Consider the following 17,883-nt stretch of genomic DNA (forward strand, 5'->3'; position numbering starts at 1 on the left):
ATAAGGGAAAGCGGTTATTACTAATAAATAGTGGGCTTCATTTGTTCATCAGAAAGGCATGCTGCTCACATAATTATTTGTCCTCCCCAAATGCAGTCACTTATGGCACAAGGAAGAAGCTCAGAAAGTCATCTTGGCTATAGTTTCCTGAGAAACTGCAGTGGGGAAACAATCATGCAACAAAAAGGCTTTAAACTGACTTTAAACATGTTAATAAACTACATATACAGCATGCGTGCTGCCGTCCATGGGGTCGCAAAGAGTCGGACACAACTGTGCGACTGACCTGAACTGACCGCATGACAAGCCCTGTTTGGGAATCAGACTGGTCCTTTAAACTTCAGGTGTTTTCTCCCTGGAGGAGGGAATAAAAGGAGCCAGGATGGGACTCCAGGATCTCTCTATCAAATCGATCAATGCTGATACCCTTCCACCAAAGCACTAATTTTAAAGTCAATCCAGGTCATTCTCATTAAACTCATCAGGCTCTATTCCAAGTAGCTAATTCCCATGAGAGCCATTTGTGGCTGCTTCTAAGTGGCAGCAAATACTTACCTCTTGAAAATGTAAATATTTTTGAAAATACCTAAGTTATTTGGAATCAATTTTGATGAGATATCATTCAATTACATAATATAATCTCTTATTTAAAAATTTTGAAGGTGTAACTAAAACTAATGAAGACTAATTTCAATGCATAGTTTGTAATCTGGCTCTCAAAGTAATTTCAACATTTGGATATGGCAAGCCTCTCTAGCAAGGCTCTCTCTTTCAATAACAACTTTATGGAGAAATAGATTACACACAAAAAAAGCTACACATATTTAACATGTTATGATCTGACACATTCTGACACAGGTAAATATCCGTGGAACCATCATGTCAAGGCAGTGAACATGACCATCATCCCAGGCGCCTCCTCCTGCCCCTCAGGTCTCTCCCTTCTGACCCTTTCATGCTCTGTCACCCCCGCCCCATCTCCAGGCAGCCACTGATTTACGAATTCCATCCTTACAGATTCATTTCTAGCACACCAGTGAAGTCAACTCTGTGTTCAATGCTTACCTCTAATCTACATTTTCTAAATGTTCAAGATAATCGATAAATAAGTACCTAAAAATCTTACCTTTCTGGGTTCATAATGTTATAGTCATGTGTCCACTTGTAATCCCCCCTCCTCCAACTCACTTCCTGTTTACAAACCCTTTGGATCTCCCCAACCATCTCATTTCTGGTCTGCTTACCTCAGCTTCTGTGTCAGAATATTCCCACCCTCTTTACGAATTTTCTCTGTTCAGCCCTCCCCTGACCAAGGCTGACCCTTCTCCATATTCAACTCCAGTTGAGTTCTCTGCACGGCGCAGCAGTTCTCAACCCTGGCTGCATCTGTGAATCATCGAGAGGGAGTCTAGCTGGTCTCGGACGGAGTTTAGGAATAAAAGCTCCTCCTGACTACCCTAAGGTTTATCAGAACTGGCAACCGCCTGATACAAGTCTCAGGCTGCACAGTTACGATAACTGATTCTGCAGCTCTTGGTACATAGTTCTCACCAAAGAAAGCAGGGCACTTCTCTGGTGAATGGTAGAAAAGACCCCAAATCCCCAAGAGTTACACGTGCATGCTCAGTCGCTCAGCGATTTCCGACTCTGCAACCCCAGAGGAGCCTGCCGGGTTTCTCTATCCATGGGATTTCCCAGGCGTGAATACTGGAGTGGGTTTCCATTTCCTTCTCCAAGGGATCCTCCTGATCAGGGATCCAGCCTGCATCACCTGCCCTGGCAGGTGGTGTCTTTACCAATGAGCCACCTTAGAAGCCCATACAATGCTTAACTGTTCCATAAATTCCAATGAGGGCTTACAGACAATCACCACCTCAAAATGTAGTATTCCCTCCCCTAGAACTCACTCTGAGCCTTGGCCTTGTTTTCTTCGGCCCCTTAAAACTACGGATCTCAGACTGATTCCTACTACCGGTTAAGAGTGGGTGTGTGTGTGTACGCGCTTAGTCACTCGGTCATGTCCAACTCTTTGCGACCCCGTGGACTGCAGCCTGCCAGGCTCCTCTGCCCATGGGATATCCCAGGCAAGAATTCTGAGTGAACTGTCACACCCTCCTCCAGGGGATCTTCTTCTTGACCCAGGGACGAACCCAGCTCTCCTGCATTGCAGGCAGATTCTTCACCATCTGAGCCATCGGGTAAGTATGCATGTCCAAAGCAAACCACAGCACCTTCTCCCTCATCAGACTACCTCCTCCTTCTGGGGCTTCCCGCTCAACAAATGGCATCACTCTGCCATTAGGCTCTGGCTGCCTAAGTCAAAGTCTCAGGATCAAGTTCTCCACTTCCTGACCTGATAGAGAGACATGTCTGCTCAATTCCACCTCCTCATGTGTCTCAAGTTTGACCACTTTCTCCATCCCCACAATACGGCCTTGGTTCAGGAAACCACCATGTCTCTTCTGGATTCCAGCAGCAGTCCCTACCCCCTCTGCTCCTTGCTCCCACAAATGAGAGGGTGCAGCCAGTCTACAGCCGATCACGGGTTTCACTGCTCTCCTGCTTATGAGTCCATTGGACTGCAAGGAGATCCAACCAGTCCATCCTAAAGGAGATCAGTCCTGGGTGTCCATTGGAAGGACTGATGCTGAAGCTGAAACTCCAGTACTTTGGTCAACTGATGCGGACAGCTGACTCACTGGAAAAGACCCTGATGCTGGGAAAGACTGAGGGCAGGAGGAGAAGGGGACGACAGAGGATGAGATGGCTGGATGGCATCACCGACTCGATGGACATGGGTTTGGGTGGACTCCAGGAGTTGGTGATGGACAGGGAGGCCTGGCGTGCTACAGTTCATGGGGTCACAAAGAGTCGGACATGACTGAGCAACTGAACTGAACTGAACTGGACTGCTTATAACCCTTACATGCCTTCCCAGTGCACACAGGATGAAAGCCAAATCAGTTAACAAGTCTAGCTGTCTTTCATAAACTGACCCTCCCACCTCTCTAAGATGGTTAATTTTATGTGTCAACCTGGTTAAGCTATGGTGTCAGCTGTTTGGTCAACAAGATGTTGCTATGAAAGTATCAGTATAATTAACATTTACAATCAGCTAACTGTAAGTAAAGCAGGTACCCTCTATATTGTGGGTTGGCCTCATCCAATTGGTTACAGGTTGTAAAAGCAAAGACTGAGGTTTCCCAAAGCAGCATCAATTTTCTGCCTCAAGACTGCAGCACAGAACCCTGCTTGGGCGTACAGGCTGCTGGCCTGCCTAAAGATTTTTAACTCAGGACTGCAGCATCAACTGTCACCTGGATTTCCGATCTGCCAGTGGCCCTGCAGATTCCACACCTGCCAGGCCCCATAATCAAGTCAGTCAACTCCTTAAAATAATGTCCCTCCTCCTCTCCCTCTCTCTCAACTATACATCTATCAGCTAGAATGAGAGAGACTGAGATGGATGGACAGACAGACAGACAGAGAGGGCAGAGAGAGAACGGGGTTGGCAGACATCTCTGTCTACCTACCAGTGGTGCTGTTCCTCTGAAGAACCCTAATGCACCCTCCGCGTTCATCTCTTGCCATCCTCTCCCCTGCCCTTACTGCACTCTTCCACCTCCATACAAATACTCACCTTGGGCTTAATCTCGAACATCTCAAACGTTTCTACAACACTACCAGTGTCCTGTGTTCTCTCCAGATTCAAGCCACTATATATTGTGCTCCTTCACACTTTCTACGCTTGATTCTCCAGGCTCAGGCCTATTTTCCTTTCATTCTCTAGTTCATATACTATTTCTTCTAGGAAGACTTCCTAATTCTTCCACATCATCAAGCGGCCATAATGAATGCTTTCCTTGTAACTTGTGTTTCCTAGTTTTCAAAGTATATTCAAACACCTGTTGAGGCATCCGTTTCTCTTCCAGACAAGTGGTTCTTCTACTTTTTGGAACTCAGCTAACTCAGAGATATGATGAAAGCTAAGGGCCTTCTACTCATAAAAGTGAAACTGCATACTGGATTTTCCACACATCCTTTACTAGGATGGTGATTTCTTAAAAGGAGGCCCTGTGTATACTCATCACTTAGCCCAGAGCCTGCCACTTGGTAAGCACTAAAAAATGTACAGAATACGTATCCATGCTTACTAGAACTAGTACACTCAGACGGATAAAACAGCCATGTCTGAACATATTCAGTTTGGATTTTATAGCCCTAAAGTTAAAGGAAACTTAAGATTGGAAAGTAATTCACATGCCTCAGTAAACTTAAAAACTAGTCCAGTGCTTAATTTTGCACCCCAATACCAATTCTATCTATTGGTGCATAAGCCTTTGCCCTAGTTTATTTTTTTCATCTTTTTTAAGAAAAATCAATTTGCTAGGTTGATAGCCATATTACGATTTGCAGCAATAAAGTTTTATAACATGAATAGGTAATTTAAAATTAAAAAGCTGTAAGTTCAGTTTTTCACAAAACACGTTAAAACCTAAATACAGAAAAAAGAGCCCCTTTCGATGCAAACTGCAAAGATGCTTGTTTATTTTTTGTAATAACGCCAAGTGCTAGAGAAAGTGGAGTGAAGTGAATATCGCGATGCCCTGCTGGGGTCCTGTACTTCCCCAAAAGAACATACTGTGTGAATTCTGATCATTTGATCACTTTTGTTGAACTCTGTGATTCCAGACAATTCTTCTCAACCCTTCAACCCTTTGTCAATCATATGTGTGCTCTGAATGAAATTCAGCTTGAATGTCTTCTCCCTTCTCCACTGTGAGGACCACTGCCTTTGTTTGAATCCGCATGAAATCTTGTGTAGATCATTCCACAGACTCCGCCTTGTCTGCTATCCTTTCACACTTCTGCAAACCATCTACAAACCATCCTGTAATCTCGCTGGAGTAGCTTTCTTTAAAAAGAAAAGAGCACATTTCTGATTTGTCAAATGACATTGCTCTAGACTACTGAATGGTCCACTGGCTACAGAAAGAAAATAACCTTAGTATGGTATTCAAGGTGCTCATCCGATTTGGCTCTAACTCTTAGCTCTAGTCAACCTAGCCCAGTCATTGTCTCCTGGATGCTTTTTCTCCAAATATACATAGGGCTCACTCCCTCATTGTCATTCAGGTCTGGGCTGGCTTATTACCTATTTACAGTAACCTTCCCTAATCACCCCATGAAAAATGGTACATCTTTATCACCACTCTCTGTTCTTCTATCCCCGTCTTCTTTTTTCTTTTTAGCACTTATTATGGCCTGGCATATTATTTTCTTGCCCACTTCTTTACTGCCTAGCTACCCTCATTAGAATGCACGTTCCACGGGTGCACAGGCTTCAGCAAACATGTGCTCCTTGCTCTGTCCCCAGCACCCAGGAAAACTGCTTGGCCCATTCGTAACAGACACTCAGTAAGCTGTTACTGAATAAATGAATGAGTCTCCGAACTAGTCTACCTGCATTCTTTTTCTCACAATTCTTCCTCAGATGGGAAAATTCTTCTCTTCCCACACTACCTAACACCAATCACATCCATATTTCAACCCCTGGCTCTTTAGGAAGAGGCATTCTTTCTCTGTGTTCCTACCATGCTGAGAGTTTCTCCTAGGCAGGAGACACTTGTCCCATTTCACTTATATAACTGGATATGGATGGAAGATCACTTTTTCTCCACTGCTGACATTTCCTCCTGGGGGGACCGGAGTTCAGGCAGCAGTGGTAAGGGGCCCACCCTTTCCTGTCCCTTGATCCCCTCCTCCTGGAGCAATGAGCACTTTCAGCTGACTAGTAAGCTGGGGAAGGATAACTATGAGAAGGTGCAGCTCAGATCCCTCCTGTTCCCTCTGGGAGCGAGCTGCCCGCAGAGCACGGGGCCACGACAAGGGCAGGCCCCTGACGCGCTCCCACGCAGAGCCCCACGCTCCAAGAATCTGTCAGCAGTGAAGACCAGCGCTCTTATTTCTCAAACTTCTCAGAACCCAGGGAGCAGAAAGCGAAGGAGAGTGGCATTTACTTGGTTTCCTCAAATCTTTCAAGATGTGCATGAACCAGAACCAAAACCTCTTCCTCACGGGTCACAAGCACCCACCTAGCACAAAATCTTAAACACTTAGAAAATGGAATTGAACTGAGTCACTTTTTAAATACTGATAAGGATTTACATTATGAACCGCGTCCTCTGGCCTGTGACCAACAGCCAATATCTATAGGAGAGCTGACAAAATCCGGATTGGGATCTGCTTTAACCCAACAGGTGTTTCTCCAGGTAGTGTTTTAACTACAGGACTGGATCACAAACCTAACTTCTTCTGTGTTCTAATGAAAAAAAACTAGTAAGTGAAATAAATATTTGGTGACTGAAAATGAAGTCAATAAAGAAAACATGCTTGGTTTGAATTTTATGGCCTTCCAACATTCATACTGCACATTCACTTACATTCACTTTAAAACTGTGATAAGTTGGGAATGACATATAGTTAATTATGAATACGCATCAAGTTAATATTCATTTTAAAATAAAACAATTTTCCCGTGGCAGACAAACTGCTCCAAATCACTGCTGCTTTCACAAAACCCTGGAAGATCTAATTTTATAAATGAGTCCCCTAACAAGTGAACAATTTCACTCAGAGTGTACTGTTCTCAACCTGGCTCCCCACAGGGTTCCTGAATGCATGAAGCACTTAAGATTGCATTAATAATCTATAGAATGTGGTTTGATTTTCATGAAATAAAAGAAAATCAAAATAACTACAGGTTTTCCATTAGAAGAAAAAATAAAAAAGCAAATGTGCTCACCTGAAAACACATCGAGCCTCGCAGCCCCTGCATCTCTGAAAACAATATAAAAATATTATTGCTTCAGTCTGATATTGTGCTTTTGAAAATTACATTAATCTGAATTGCTCATGTGACAGATGAGCTACTGTCAGATAACAATGGAGAATTCCACTTAAATTTCTTTAAAAACAACTACTAAAATATTCTTCCCTGCATTTGTAGACTAAGATTTATGATCACTCATAATTTGAGAATGCTACAAAGCCTAATACTCAGAAATTTAAAAGAAGAGATAAAATTTAGTGGTAATTAGACAAGAAGCTCAAGTAAATGGATATGAACATTAAAAAAGTTAGTTGGAAAATAATCCAGAAGTCATATAAAGATTTTCATATATTTTAGAACAAAAAAAATTGCTTATAGCGATTGGGGGCAGGAAGAGAAGGGGACGACAGAGGATGAGATGGCTGGATGGCGTCACCGACTCGATGGACACGAGTCTGAGTAAACTCCGGGGGTTGGTGATGGACAGTGAGGCCTGGCGGGCTGAGATTCATGGGGTCGCAGAGTCAGACACGACTGAGCAACTGAACTGAACTGACTGACCATATGACCACATTTTAAAAGAACATATCTGATATACATGTGTGTGTCTATAAGGAAAGAAAGCAAATGTTAACAGCGGTTTTCTCTAGGTCAGAGTTGACAATCTATGGTCTATGGGCCAAATCTTGACCATAACTATTCTTTGTGAATAAAGTTCATGGAACACAATCATGACCACTTATTTACATATTGTTATTTACACATTTGTTTGCATGTTGCCTGCAGTCTGCCTTCACACTGTAATGGGACACTTGAATGGCTTCCACAGAGGACGTGTGGCCTGCAAAGGGGAAATCCTTAATACCTGGCCTTTTACAGAGAATTAAGTTGTATGCACCACCCTCCGGCCCGCCCATGAGGAGGTTACCAGCGCCTTAGCTTTTTCTTAGTTGTCTACAATTCACAGATACTATTTGTGTATTCTCTTAATTTTTAAAGTAAAAACTTTAAAAGGCAAGGAAAAAGAGCCAGAAGGTCCAGGTTTCCACATGAAAGCTGAAAGGCAGAAGATAGTGGGGTCTTAACTGACGAGGAAGTGAGCATGTTGAGGACAGGGGGGATCTAGAAGGAAACTCAGAACAGTAACAATGGGACTCAGACGGGGAAACCTGTGTCTCCCAAAATTTCTGTAAGTCTCAACCAGAAACTAGCCTAGGTCAATCAAGTAGGTACACTGTCCTTGTCATACAAAGCTGGCCCCTTAGCTCAATTCTCCACCCAACTTCTTCTTCTAATGCTTCCTCCACAGAAATTCTGGAGTTACTATGGCCCTTTCTTGGGCATCTTCTATGTGACAAATTCTGAATAAGGTATCCTTAAACCTTTCCACCTAACCCTTACCACAGGTATCATAATCTCCATTATATAAGCATACATTATACAAGGTACCATGTGTACAATAATTGCTCAATAAATGCCACTATACTATTTTTTCATATAAACAGTTTCTTCACAGAGAAATTCCATGGGGTAAGACAAAGAAAAGTCATTCACCTTTATAGCATGTTAAGACATTCATAATAAGCTTTGTACTTAAATCCAGGTACTTTCTCTCTGAACACCTGTTGTATTAGGAGGAGTCCCCTAAGGATTTTCTTCCTGTCCCATATTTTTTCCTACTTTTTCCACAATATTCTTTTAATACTGTCCAGTTCTAATTTAGACAATAGAAAACCATCAAAATCTTGAATACAAGGATATGAAATAACATCTCAGAGTAACACAGGGACTTTACGAAGACTTTCATAAGATCAATAGAGGATCTTGAGTAAGTCTGTTAAATAGCTTTATTTATTGTCAATTACTGGCATCGAGACTTCCCTGATGGCTCAGATGGTAAGGCGTCTGCCTACAATGCAGGAGACCCAGGTTTGATCCCTGGGTGGGGAAGATCCTCTGGAGAAGGAAATGGCAACCCACTCCAGTACTCTTGCCTGGAAAATCCCATGGGAGGAGCCTGGTAGGCCCCAGTCCATGGGATTGCAAAGAGCCGGACACGACTGAGCGACTTGACTTCACTTCACTGGCATCTAAGCAGTGGGGACAAACTCCAGTATCCCCTGAAGACAGACAAGTTGAGGAGTTCAGGCTGGCCATGGAGAACCCTGGGAATGGCAAAGCTGAAGACACAGGTTGGTCCCAAGAGCACACCTGCTACATGCCTGATCCTACTGAGTTGGTCTCAAAGTTGCTACATATAATCTTGGGGAAGAAAAAGCATGGGATCCAGTTTTGGGTTTTTTTTTCACATGGCACTTCATCTTCTGAAACTTTATACACAATCCTTCCTCTTATTCTTTATGAATACTGTACAAAGTTTCACTCTGAGTCAAACATGAGGCAAGCTAGACTTGGTCAAGGTGCTGCCAGATTACAAGCGCTGCTCAAAGAACTGCTCAATGGATCACATTCCTACCACTCCCCTGAGTCTGCAGTCAATCTTTCTTTGCCAGTCACTCTCCATAAACTAGTCCCATTGTTGGATTTCTTCTATACTCTGATATTGCTTGCCCTCCTTTGCTAAAATGAGCAAGTGAAACAACTTTATAGGCAAAAAGACAGTAGGAAAAACGCACCGGTACATTCTTTCACAGTTACAGGCACCAAGTTGCTGAAAACAGAACTTTAGTAGGACAGAGGGTTAGTGGATACGGGAATACTGCTTCAGAGCTTGAGCAAACAGCAGAAACACGGCCTTCCTGGAGAGAGACGAACCACGAACGTTCGTGTGCAGCGGCCGGATCCCTGTTAGCTCTATCTAAGTTGAGTTCACAGCTCTTCTGACCAACCGACTTTATTTTTTCTTCTTTTCCCTCCTTTTGTTGATGACTATGATTCCATGTGTTCTGCAGAGTTTCACAAAAAGGGGAGCCAGGGACTTTTTACTTAGTGTTGGGCTTTGCTGAGCAGGAAGGAGGTCTTGCTGGCTGCTTAAATGGCTACACCCTATGGCCACAGTCACCTCCCTTCTAAAGCTAAAAATGAGGGGGAAATGTAAAACACTGAAATACAGTGATCAATCAGTGGCAGGGAATATATTTACTAAATAATATACAATATACACTGTTCTTGTTGTTCTTAGTTGCTAACTCATCTCCAACTCTTTACAACCTCATGGGCTATAGCCCACCAGGCTCCTCTGTCCGTGGGATTCTCCAGGCAAGAATACCAGAGTGGGTTGCCATTTCCTCCTCCAGGGGATCTTCCCCACCCAGGGATCAAACCCACCTCTCCTGCACTGGCAGCAGATTCTTTACCACTGAGCCCCTGGGAAGCCCCGTGCCGTGCTATTCTTAACTGCTCACTACTGCGTGACTCCTTGTGACCCCATGGACTGCAGCCCACCAGGATCCTCTATCCGTGGGGATTCTCCAGGAAAGAACACTGGAGTGGGCTGCCTTACCCTCCTCCAAGGGATCTTCCCAGCCCAGGGATCAAACCCAGGTCTCCTGCATTGCAGGAGGATTCTTTACCGTCTGAGCCAGCAGGGAAGCCCAATAATACTGGAGTGGGTAGCCTATCCCTTTTTCAGGAGATCTTCCTGACCCAGGAATTGAACCAGGTTCTCCTGAATTGCAGGTGGATTCCCAGCTGAGCTACCAGGGAAGCCCCATTACATGGTTATTAACACAAAAACAGATGTCCAATTTACTGGCACTTCAAGTCTAATCATAAATACAAACTGAATAAAAATGAATAATTTCTCCCTTCAACTGTTCTTTTTCCTATCATGCCTTGATTTTATAGGAAATCAACTCATGAAGCGTTCCAAGTGGAGAAAATGACATCATATTTTCATCTAATATGGCTAGACTCTATTAATGTCACAAAATTCCTTTGAATAACCTTTGTTTACAATAAGCCTTACCTTGCATTGTCCAGCAATTCAGCCAGTGCTCCAAAAAGGAAACTGTGAGTGGTGCTAATGAAGAAATAGAGGGAAAATAAAAGTTAAACCAATTCTTTAATCAATGTAAAAGGTTCAAGACACATGCAATGTTCTCTAGTTTGAGGTAGACAATCAATTAAGAAGTTTTCTAGAAATTTCTCAGCACAGTCAAGATTCTGAAGTGCAGGTACTCCAGGACAAAGCCAGGGCGAAGGCCCCTATCACCAAAGTATCTTATTTATTCCTAACAACACAAAGACTTCAAGGACCTGACTGTACTTAGAGCAAATCTGGACATTTTAATATTGCTTTATAAGCATTTCAGCTTTTCAGAGAATGTTTCACTAAAACTATATTATTTAAGGCCAAATAATTTCTGGAAACCCTTGACCAAAATCCAGACTCACTGGAAGACCTTAAGGTTTTGTCTGTGGACACAGGTATTGGCAGGGTACCCCTGTCTGGACCACTAACCTACATTTTTCTGCGGAATCTTTTCACCTCGGAAAAGCCCACGCCCTAAATAATGTCACAGATGCCCAGCATTCACCCTCCCCTGCACCTCCTGACACGTCCCGGGTACAGAGAGCACTAGACGGCCATCACTGCCACTCCTTCGAAGGCTGGCTGCTTCTCTGCGGGCGAGTCACACCGCCCTCAGGTTCCCACATGTGCCTTCCATTTCCTGATGTGGGTATTTCAATCGGCAACCTTAACGCAGCATGAGGGGAAGACTCAGTCAGCAGTTTTCTTTTTATATATAGTACACAGGTAGCAGAAGCAAGAGAAACACATTTATCAGCAAACATCTGCGCATTTGTCTCATATTACCTCCTCCGTTTCACTCTAATCTGTGAGCAGTTCAGAAGAGCCACTCACTGGCCTTTTTATGCCACTCCTGCATTATTAGAAATTAAGTTTGGCCCTATTTGCCAGATTTGGGATAGTTAGGATGATGGGAAAAGGAATCCTCAGGTTCCTTCTTCAATCCAAACAAAACTAAACTGGATAACTAAATTGGATATCTAAATTTGGATAACTAAATTGGAATTTAAAATGGAATTAAATTTTTTTAAAAATTTAAACCTTTAAAAAACCTTAAATTCGCTAGTATTCAAAGACTTTGTTGATCCCCTCTAGTTTGAAAATATTATCCTCTTATAATAAGAGTGAAAAGCTTGGGTACAAGCTTTAAAAAAAACAAACTACATGGATTGCAATTTTTGCTTTAATGACACAAAAATTAATAGACTGTCTTACATACAGCTATCATAGACTGTTCTGTGATTTTTTTTTCCCTGCAGAGTTGTTATGCATGCTCACTGATTTCATTGTTTGACTTACAAATATCTACCGTTGCTTTCAAAATGTTAGTATTTTAACATTTTGGTATGTTAAAATATGGTTAGTACTAATACTAACCATCTGTAATTTCCTTCATTTCTCAATAAAGAAATAGCATAGGATGGTCAACAATTTAAAAAACCTGCTCATTTATACAGGAGAAAGGATCATCTGCAATGTCTCAGCAACTCCAAATACCCCAGACCACAGGACAACGCTGTAGCCAAAAATTTATTTCTTAAAAACGTATATACATATCTATTTTGGGAATGGTGACTGCAGCCATGAAATTAAAAGACGCTTACTCCTTGGAAGGAAAGTTATGACCAACCTAGACAGCATATTAAAAAGCAGAGACATTACTTTGTCAACAAAGGTCCGTCTGGTCAAGGCTATGGTTTTTCCAGTGTTCATGTATGGATGTGAGAGTTAGACTATAAAGAAAGCTGGGTGCCGAAGAATTGATGCTTTTGAACTGTGGTGCTGGAGAAGACTCTTGAGAGTCCCTAGGACTGCAAGGAGATCCAACCAGTCCATCCTAAAGGAGATCAGTCCTGGGTGTTCATTGGAAGGACTGATGATGAAGCTGAAACTCCAACACTTTGGCCACCTGATGCGAAGAGTTGACTCACTGGAAAAGACCCTGATACTGAGAAAGATTGAGGGCAGGAGGAGAAGGGGACGACGAGGATGAGATGGCTGGATGGCATCACTGACTCAGTGGACATGGGTTTGGGTGGACTCCAGGAGTTGGTGATGGACAGGGAGGCCTGGTGTGCTGCGGTTCATGGTGTCGCAAAGAGTCGGACACGACTGAGTGACTGAACTGAACTGAACTGAAACTATAAACCCATGCTGATGACAGTGGGATCTCTTGACTCTAGTCAGCTTTCAAATTTTTCATTAAAATAAACCCACTAATACAACTGTTGCAAAAAGGTGTCCTTCAATCAAAAGAAATTTAGTACTTAAAAATCTAAAATACAGCAAAAGAAAGTGTCAGTGATATGCTTTACAAAAGCAGTACTTCATACCATAAGCCTTTCTAAACAATCCTTCAGAGAAGTAACTTCAATCATTCTGACCAAAAAAAAAAAAGAAAGCCATATAAGCTTCTGTACTATTTCACTCAAGACTTTTACTGACTTCCTGCCACGTGCCAATGTGGGCAGACATGGGCTTTACACTTTCGGGGCTCAAGCTAGTGGGGGATATGAAAAATACACAAGTAAAACTTATAAAGATGATAACACAGTGATGCAGAAGTGTGCTGAGGAAGGCAGAGCCTCTGTTCACAGAAGACATGGACTGAACCCTGGAAGACGAGAATTCAGTCCCTTGCAGAGCTAGAGTAGAAACCCTCCAGCAAGAACAGGACGTGCAAAGTCCTTGAAGCAGAAAAGACCAAAGGAGGCCAGTCTGCTCCTGCTGCAGTAAATCTAGGCCATCACATTGAGAAGTGGGATGGTCAGGTCATGGAGCACCTCCTCCTCCACAGTTAGGAGCTCATACTTGGTCCACACGCAACTGGAAACCATCACCGTGCTTTAATAAAGGGACGTATCTGGTGTACGTTTTGAAAAGCTCACTCTGGCAGCTTTCAGAAAACCTGAACATAGGGGAGCAAGAACAGGAAGCAGAGAATCCGGTTTAGAGCCTATGTGAGATCCAGAAAGGAGATGGCATTAAATACGAAGAGAAACATGAACCTGAGACACAAAAGAGAGCATGAAGAGGGCTTGAGGATGGACTGGATGCGTGGGTGACGCAAAGGAGGAATAAAAAAGTCACTGCTGTTTTACTGAGGCAAGTCTCCGTAAAGGCAAGTCTCAATCAAAAATCTGAACTCGAATCTGTATGATGACCCTTATATTAGAATCTAAAAAGAAATGATACAAATGAACTTATTTAGAAAACAGAAACAGAGACTCACAGAGTCAGAAAACAAGCTTACGGTTGCCTGGGAGTAGAAGACAGTTAGGGAGTCTGGGATGGATGCACTCACATTGCTACATGTAAAATGATAACCAACAAGAACACACTGCAGACCACGGGGCAGCCTGGATGGGAGGCGAGTGTGAGGGAGAGTGGATGCATGTGTACGCACGGCTGAACCCCCTCACCGTTCACCTGAAACTATCACAGCATAATTACTCAGCTATGCCCCATTACAAAATAAAAAGTTTACAAAAATCTCATCCCAGGGACCTGAGAGTTGGCCAAGTTGTGGCTGATTTTGTTGCTGCTGCTGCATGCTGCCCTCACTTCTGGTACTAAGTTACCAGACCACCAACTGATAATGGGGTGGTTTGAGGGAGGTAGTTTGCCGGGAGGGGGCGGCTAGGTAGCAAAAGAGCTGCAGAAACGGTACAAAAATGAGGCTAAAGAACTTTCTAAGATAAAATGCAGCCTTTCCAGCACTCGTAATTTTTCTTCCACTTACTCAATGACTAGCTCTTCATCTGTCTTCTGCCTCAGCTAACGCTTAACATTCTGCACCATCCTTCCCAGCTTAAATCATTCTCCATGATAACAAGTGAAAACTAAGCTCCTGCTGAATACTGCCTGGGCGTTTTCTTTTGTGGTCTATAAGAAGGACACTGCTTGTCCCAAGCAGCAAGGCCTGGCTTCTTCACGCTTCCATTTCTGTTGCTTCAGTTCTGCTACATTCTTCCTATCAATCAGGACTTTTGGTAAACCCAAATTACTAAAAAGGTTCCCCAGAAGCTACCTAGCACTCACTGCTAGGCTTTGCTGTGCTGGAAATAACATGATAAAAACGCCGCCATTTGCCTCTGCCCTGTGAATATTCGAAATAACCCCTTACAGGGTATTCAAAAAGGATACTGGCCGCCTGACAGAAGAAAGTGTCCTAGTAAGAACTAGCATGTGAGATCCCTGTCTTCAAAGAGGTTACATTTTCAGGAAGACCCGGGAGGCAACAGCAGCTGGAATCAATAAACACAAATTGCCCTCTGGCTTTAGTCGTCAGGCGTGTCCCACTCTTTGCGACCCCATGGACTGTAGCCCGCCAGGCTCCTCTGTCCATGGGATTCTCCAGGCAAGAAAACTGGAGTGGGTAGCCACTGCTCTCTGGAGGGCAACTTTAATCTTTAAAATGTCAGCGTGCTCGGTAGAGAAATGACTGTAGACAGGCCAAGTTGGTAGAACGAGGCTTCTGCAGACCTACAATTAAGTAGTTTTGTTTAGTGATTAATGTGGGGCCTTCCTATACCTGGGTATTCATTGAGGAGCACCACAGGCGTTCAGCCTGATATAGAATATACATCTTCATCAATTTTTTGCTGCTTAAAAAAAAATATATATATATATATATACATTTTAAATAAATAAATCCATAAATCAATGATACCAAGTTCCTTTTTTTTCTTTAAAGGGCACTTGGCGAGGAGATGGGCAAAAGTCCTGTCCGTTGTGCGGAAAGCCTCCCCACCGACCCAGCTACACGGGGGCACTCACGAGTTGGCGTGGATGAAATCCAGATGCAGCTGGGCGCGGAGCAGCGTGGCATACCTGTCGCCCATGTCCCAGAACTCGGCCCGCGCAGCCCGAGCCCGGGGCCCCGCGGCGTTCGGCGCAGCGCCACGCCCACGCCCGCGCCCAAGCCACGCCCAGGCCACGCCCCACGCCCAAGCCGCGCCCAGGCCGCGCCCACGCCCACGCCCACGCGCGCGGACTCCCGGGGCTGCGAGCACGGGCTCCCCCTGGCGGCCGGGCCGCGAAGCTCACCCTGTGCGGGGCGTCTCCCAGATGCCAGGCGAGCGTCCGGCAAGGCAAGACCGTTGCGGATCTTGGATCCACCTGGAGAGGCTCAGGAGGCTGAGCTAGACGCCTCTTCCCGAACTGAGGCTTAGGTGACCTTCCTAAACACTCGTTCTCTGTTATTCTCCAGCTGGAAAATAGAGCCCAAGGCGGGGGCTGTAATTCGATCAGAAGTGATCGCACCCAGAGACACACGAAACCGCGCAAGACGGGAAGGACGTGTGGCGACGTCGGTGCCCGAGCAGGACAGGCGGGCTGAGAACAAGGGCGGCTTCCCTTCCGCAGAGCTGAGGGCGCTGTGTTCTCACCCAGCACTCGACCTATGTCACTTGGGTTGTGTCTTCTTCGCTTGAAGGAAAGAAAGAAGAAAAGAGATCCGCCAGAGAGAGAAAGGAAAGAACTAAAAGCTATGAGAACAGAATGCTGAGCCTTGGGTCCCCAGGGAACCGTTTTCACCTGTCGGCTGACATTCAACGCAACTGTTTGACGTGCTGGCCGGGGCTTGAAGGACAGACGTTCTGTTTTGTTCCAAAAGACAGAACTGGGAAAGTGGAAGGTGGAAAGAGAGAGGTTGGGGATAGATATAAGGAAGGGCTGTCCAAAAGGGGACCCGAAGCCGAGTTACCAATACCCAAGCTGAAACAGGATTTCTCAGTGATGTCTTATGGAAAGGTCCTGCTGCAATGAGAAATTAATAGAATTGGTTGGCCTCTAATTGCTCAAACACATTTATTCTAAGGCAATATGGCTTGCAAATAAGGTAGTTCAGTAGTACCAGGCAGGTGTTTTATATGAGACTTTTAAAATCAGAAACAAGCATCTATGGAATAAGAAAGTTGAACTAGATGTGTTGGTGATTTACAGGCATTACACAAACAATGAGACTCACAAAAAAGAAAAAAACTATCAACTTTGGGGTGCTCATTCTACTTCTAGAGAAAGAAGTTTATCAGTTACTGCATTTATAAGACTCAATAGAGGAAGAAAGAATTTGAATGGCAACCCAAGGACACATGATGCTCCACTTTAATTTGAAAACTGGAAGTAAATATAAACATTTCAAGTAATCTTCCTGATTGCATTTTTGTTTTAACAGTGGCTATGATGGTGTTTTGATAGCAAAATTCTCTTTACTAAGCAATGTGAGCTGTCTTTCCAATTTTTCCTTTCATAGAACTTCAGTGAAATACGACATTTTATTTTCATTTTATGGGTTCGAAAAGCTTGACGAGCCTCTTCTGGATTTATTTTACTACCCCAATTTCCAGCTGCTACCGCAAAGCAATTTACTATTGGGAGAGCACCAGAACCACAAGCCTGTAATTAGTAAAGGGCTGTGATACCTAATTTCTATCAGAGGGAAGGGTGTGATTATCGCAGAAGCACTCCTTCTAATAATCTGAGCAGAGCCCTGGTCCAGTGAGTGGGCAGTCCTAAGGCACTAGATAGGAGTTGGCCCGGATGACAGGCACACAGGGGATCTGCTCGATGGTGCTGAAAAAGGGTCCTGAGAGCGCTGTATGTGTGTGCGCGGTCATGTCTGACTCTGCGACCCCACGGGCTGTAGCCCGCCAGGCTCCTCTGTCCATGAGATTTGGACCTCTGTCCTGGCAAGAATGCTGCAGTGGGCTGCCATTTCCTCCTCCAGGGGATCTTCCTGGCTGTACACGATCCACCAAAAGTCTTTTCCCCGTTTCAACTCCGCTTCACCACCCTGCTGCCTCAGAGGCAATTCCTGCCCCTCTTGAAGGTACACTTTTGGAATTGCCTGTCTTCGTCCTGTCCCTCAGCCCTGTCTCGAGATTCATTTTAACATGATTTCATGATAAAATAAATACCAGGGGACCAGCAGAGAGGGGCGATCTTAAATGAGAACAGCATCTGCTCATCTTATGGTTGATCCTGATGTTAAGGACAGTCAATCTGGGATAACTAAACATTTCAACTTTGCAACATTCATGTACTAGTCACAAAC

General features: G+C 44.1%; 1 protein-coding gene across 3 annotated transcripts in view; it reads right to left on the reverse strand.

Annotated features, from left to right (window-relative positions):
* The window catches only part of MORC1 (MORC family CW-type zinc finger 1), a 151,058-nt gene extending 135,326 nt beyond the window's left edge, over positions 1 to 15,732 (reverse strand). For all 3 annotated transcript variants that reach the window (XM_043892900.1, XM_043892899.1, XM_043892898.1), the window contains exons 1-3: positions 15,606 to 15,732; positions 10,761 to 10,814; positions 6,806 to 6,840 (exon numbers count right to left, since the gene is read on the reverse strand). In XM_043892900.1, the coding sequence (XP_043748835.1) occupies positions 6,806 to 6,840; positions 10,761 to 10,814; positions 15,606 to 15,670 (154 nt within the window). In that variant the 5' untranslated portion in view covers positions 15,671 to 15,732. The remainder of the gene's footprint in view (positions 1 to 6,805; positions 6,841 to 10,760; positions 10,815 to 15,605) is intronic.
* Positions 15,733 to 17,883: the final 2,151 nt, after the last annotated feature.

This window comes from Cervus elaphus, chromosome 31 (assembly GCF_910594005.1).
Source record: "Cervus elaphus chromosome 31, mCerEla1.1, whole genome shotgun sequence".
Classification (NCBI taxonomy): domain Eukaryota; kingdom Metazoa; phylum Chordata; class Mammalia; order Artiodactyla; family Cervidae; genus Cervus; species Cervus elaphus.